The sequence below is a fragment of the Gavia stellata genome, chromosome 6 (assembly GCF_030936135.1).
Source record: "Gavia stellata isolate bGavSte3 chromosome 6, bGavSte3.hap2, whole genome shotgun sequence".
Lineage (NCBI taxonomy): Eukaryota > Metazoa > Chordata > Aves > Gaviiformes > Gaviidae > Gavia > Gavia stellata.
The window spans coordinates 38,890,357-38,894,995 of record NC_082599.1 but is presented as its reverse complement, the minus strand read 5'-3'; the positions used below and the strand labels follow the sequence as shown (position 1 = coordinate 38,894,995).

The following is a 4,639-nucleotide window of genomic DNA, read 5'->3' as shown; positions in this document are numbered from 1 at the left end:
AAAATTGAGCAACTTTATCCCTTTTGTTTTATTCTGAAATGAAAAATCACGGCCAGCAGGTCTCCCATCTTATTTACAATAAATTAGTGATGAAGGGGAGAGGTTTGTTTTTCAAAATGGTGTAATTATATGGTCTCAAATATCATTCTATAACCAACCCCCTCTCGCCCCAGCTTTTAAAAGAAAATACCAGCTTTGGGTTTCTTTTTGCCCTACCTGATAGGATCCCAAAAGGCAGCAAAACGAGCTTCCAGTTTGTACCTGCACTTGAAACAGCTTTTCTTCCAATTAGATATCAGATGTTTGAATGAGCTAAATTAAACATGGGCTTTAACATGAACCATCCAGCTGTGCTGGCCAGGCCAAGGCTGGGAGTTCCGTCCTTCAGATTTTAGCCCTTGTACGAGGTTACCTTGTTAATGGACAAGAGACTTGATATTTCAAATATAAAATTATCATTGGTTGCACTACAGTGAAGACAGAACTTAAAAAAAACCCCAACAAAAAAACCCTGAACAGTGAAGACCCCTCTCCTCCCCAAAACAGTGAAGTCCCCTCTCCATTATTTCAGTTCAGTTTTAAGTCATACCCTGACATAACATCTGAAGTGAAAAGTCTTGAGGCTTTCAAGGCATTTATTCCAGTATTTCTAATTTAGGATCATTTTCTGCAGGTGCTCCCTATAATCTTTGTTGAGGTCCAGACTGACCAGCCTACAATAGCAGGGAATGATTCACCAGGCAGCTACTCAGAGATTTATTTTTAGTTTTGGCAAGAGAGGGAATAAGCAGGAATATACTTTGCAAGTTTATTTGAAAAGTTCACTCTGTTTACTAAATATTTATTTTTTGCCCCAAACCTGCAATCCTTAGTAATATCTGGAATAATATTAAGAAAATTGCACTACAACTAACATAGCTGAGGTTGAACCTCATCTACTTACTGCCGTTTACTTTGTCAATACGTCACTGCTTGCTTTTAAAAACAAACAGCAACTACTTTCTCAGCCGCCCTATTTCCTAAACTTACTTTCTGATGCATGATCTTTATAAAGAAGATGAGGAAAATACCTGTATTAAGAATGCTGACAGCCTTTTAATAATTCAATGCACTGAAATGCACTATTGTTATGACTGAGAAAGTATTCCCCAATACAAAAGAAAGGTCGAACTTTCTCCACTTCAAGGGTCAAAAAAAAAATATTCAGATGCTCAAAAAAAATGCTGTCTTTTTCTGTATCAGCTTAATTCATGTACATGTGCATAGATTACTTAAAGCTTTATCTGATGCTCAGACTGAAAAAGAGGACCATTTCTGCGCTACAAGTTGGTTATGGCCAACAGGGCTTCTCACGCCTCACTGTGGTCCACAGGTCAGCACGAACCTAAAGATACTGCCGTGGGGCCCTCGCACAGAGGGCGGGGAAAGTGAGATGAGGCAGTCAGCCCATTTTCTCATGGATCTAGTTTTTCGGTGGCTGCTATCAAATTCATTGAAGCAAGGATTTGACTGAGCAGGAAGATAGAATTACGCCTCCTTCCCACAGCTCAAGGTCAGGATAAAGATGGAGGATGGCTACGAGCAAGTAATTTTATGTGCATTTATTGACCTTGTATTCTGACCAAATTTCCAAGCTGAAAGTACCATACACAAGGGTTAAGACAATGCTAATATTTAGTCACATATTAACCAGTATTGATATTGAATCTTAACAGCAGCCATCTGAACAGCATACCAGACTACTTCTCAAATAAACCCTGAATTGGTAGGTATCTTGTGCCTAGGTAAAGACTTGCAACTAATAAACCTGAGACGTTTCCAAAGAACAAATAGAGGTTCGCTGTGGGAGGAGGTAGCTCAAGGGTACAGAAGAGAGGAAACTGTATTTTCACAACAGTGTAAGGATTAAAAATGCAGAAAAGCATCTGCATGAGATATATAAAACACCAGCCTGCATACTCGGGCCTCCGGATAGTTCTGAGGATCTGACCCTCACAGAGCTCACACTAAACCAGATGGAGGAGTAAGAAACCCACCAGTGCAGTATCTGCTTACTTGTTCTTCCATTTTGGACACACACATACAAAAAAGGTTATTTGGGCCCTAGACTACATAAATACAGGCAGAATTTTTTTGCCTGTAATAAATACAAACATGTTGCCTTCCAAAGGTAGTATGGTAACACTGGCAGCAAAGCCACCCCTTTTTGCATCCTTTCCCCCCGCCCCAGGCTAGCTGTAGCTGAAGTATGGTTCTTCGTCCGTCTCTCTGTTCCCAGCTTTTAAACTTTCCTCCTTCTCTCTCACACCCCTTTGTCTGAGGCTGGGTTTGCTCCAATTGCTTCTTCTCAACAGAAGGATTTCAGATGCCCCTTGACTGAAGAGGCTCCACGTAAGAAAAGCATGCCCGAGAGAAAATTCTAAGAGCTTCCCCCACAGCCCCCAGCTCCTTGCTTGGTCACCATGTAGTCAGGAACATAAAAAGGCAGTCCAAAACCAGTACCTCATAGTTTTACTAAATGAAATTAAAAAAGCCTATGTCTGCACAATGGGGGGAAAAAAGCTTTTATGGAAATAGATTTGATGCTACAGTCCCTTTGTCCTTGGGTTTCAGAGCCTGAAGAAGTAGCTGAGTGAAGGACCGGTAAGTACCTAAGCCAGCGAGGTTGTCTGAGTTTATTGCACAGGAGCTTTCAAAGTTCATTATATATTATTACATACATTGAACCATGGGGCACTTGCCCAGCATCTACTGCATCATTTCAGTGACTGTCAGTGACTGATTTAATCCATATTTTCACCTAGAACTCAGCTCTCGTTTCCTTTCAAGTCACTTTTTATTTTTAATTGACCATAAATCATCAGTTACAACCAAACAAAATCACAACTGCATAATACCTTACTGCTAGGAAATCTTTTTCAGTCCCTGCCACTATGTAATATCTCACATTCAGAAAAAGTCTAAAACAATTTTAACAATATAAAGTATATTGTAAATGCATTTAAAATAAATAAATCGGTTATTGCTACATCACCTACTATCAAGAAATGTGTAATTGCTGAGTGTTTTTAGCTGTTTGCTCTGTAAGGCACACCACCAGTACAAATCTGGCTTATAGTTTACTTTGTCCAAAAATCCAGGAGCTGTTAGAGGGAGCAGATAGCTGCCCGAGTTAAAGCACATTATCTCGCTACCAAAAGAAATCCTGGGAATCTTTAACCTTGCTTCACAAGCCTCGGATACGGTAAACAGTAAAGAACCTTTCCAGTGGTGCCCAAGCCTATTTCCACATCAGGAGTACAACCCTGCCTGTGCTCTCCAGGGCTGGTCTCACCTCTCAAAAGAGTAGTTATATTTTATCACCCCATTTCTTCATTATGCGGGTTATCACCAACTATGTAAAAATCCTGTGTTCCCTGGGTAAACAGTGTGAATCGCTAGACAACAACCAGCCTCCCTCTGTAACAGAACTACAGGAGACCAGCCTCTGAAACACCTGCTTATCATTACACAGTAAGAAGAGGGAGAAAACCAGCACGGTCCTGCCTTTTGCATATTTAAATGCCATGTGATGTGGGGCACTGGCGAATGCAAGCGCCTGCCCCTCACGATACCTCTCTTTTGACCCCTGCAGGGGAAGGAGGATGGGTTCCCAGCGTGCCTGCTAACGGCAGGGCAGGAGCACATACAGCACCACTGGAGGTCCTCGGCCCTGAAATTAGATAAAAGCACTTTGTTCCCCCCTTCCTTCGATAAGGCAGCGCTTGAGGTGAGAGCAGCAAAGCGCCTCCTCAGCCGGAGAGCCGAGAGGAGCTGGGTCAGAGGCCTGAGAAGTCAGCGCGTTGGCTCCTGGCAAGGGCTGGGGGAAGGTACAGAGACCCCAGTGTCGGCCTGGGACAGCACCTCTGAGTCCGCTCACCACAGTAGAGGGAGTGGAGTATTTATTGGTGTTACTCTGTTAAGACAATCACATCGTCCCGTCATCTGGGTGTTTAGTCCTGGCGGTGTTCATGTAACACGGCACGCGATTCACTCGTCTGGCGGAGGTGCTGGGCTCACCGCAGTGTCCGCTCAGGGCTGGGGAGGCCTCTGCCACGCGCCTCCATATCGCCCACGGGCCGAGCGAGGCCAACCCCATCCGTGGGGCAGCCACAGGCTCCGGCCACCCGTCCTGCCGGGGCTCTGGCCACCCGTCCTGCCGGGGCTCCGGCCACCCGTCCAGTGGCGGCTCCTCACAGGGCCGCGGCTCCGGGGGCGAAGCCCTTCTGGGCTACTCGCCCCCTTGGGCGGCATGGCCCGCGGCACCGCCGCCGTCGAAGACCTCGGGGCTGTCGGCCAGCAGCGAGGTGCGCACCTTCCGCCTCTCCTTGAAGCGGCCCGAGTGGGAGACGCGGAGGCTCCGGCGGTTGCCGCCTCCCGCCCCCGCGGCCTCGCCGCTGCCGAAGGGGGGCGGCTGCTCCTCCCGGCCGCCGGGGCTGGGGGGGGCGGCGGGGGCCTCGCTGACGGCGGCGGGGGGCGGCGGGGCGGCCGCCGCTTCCTTGTGCTTCTTCTTGCTGGTCAGCGACTTCCACCAGGGCCCCGCCGAGCTGCCCTTCACGCCGGCGCGGGGGGCGGCGGTGGCAGCAGCGCTGTCCGCCAT

General features: G+C 47.1%; 1 protein-coding gene across 1 annotated transcript; it reads right to left on the bottom strand.

The window, feature by feature from the left end:
• Positions 1-4,270: 4,270 nt before the first annotated feature.
• On the bottom strand, positions 4,271-4,639 carry PRR15 (proline rich 15). Its single transcript, XM_059819114.1, has one exon. The coding sequence runs from the start codon at positions 4,637-4,639 to the stop codon at positions 4,271-4,273; it is 369 nt and encodes a 122-aa protein (XP_059675097.1).

What these genes read in the sequence shown, in the direction of transcription:
- PRR15 (XM_059819114.1), bottom strand. Translation starts at nt 4,639, where the DNA reads ATGGCGGACAGCGCTGCTGCCACCGCCGCCCCCCGCGCCGGCGTGAAG.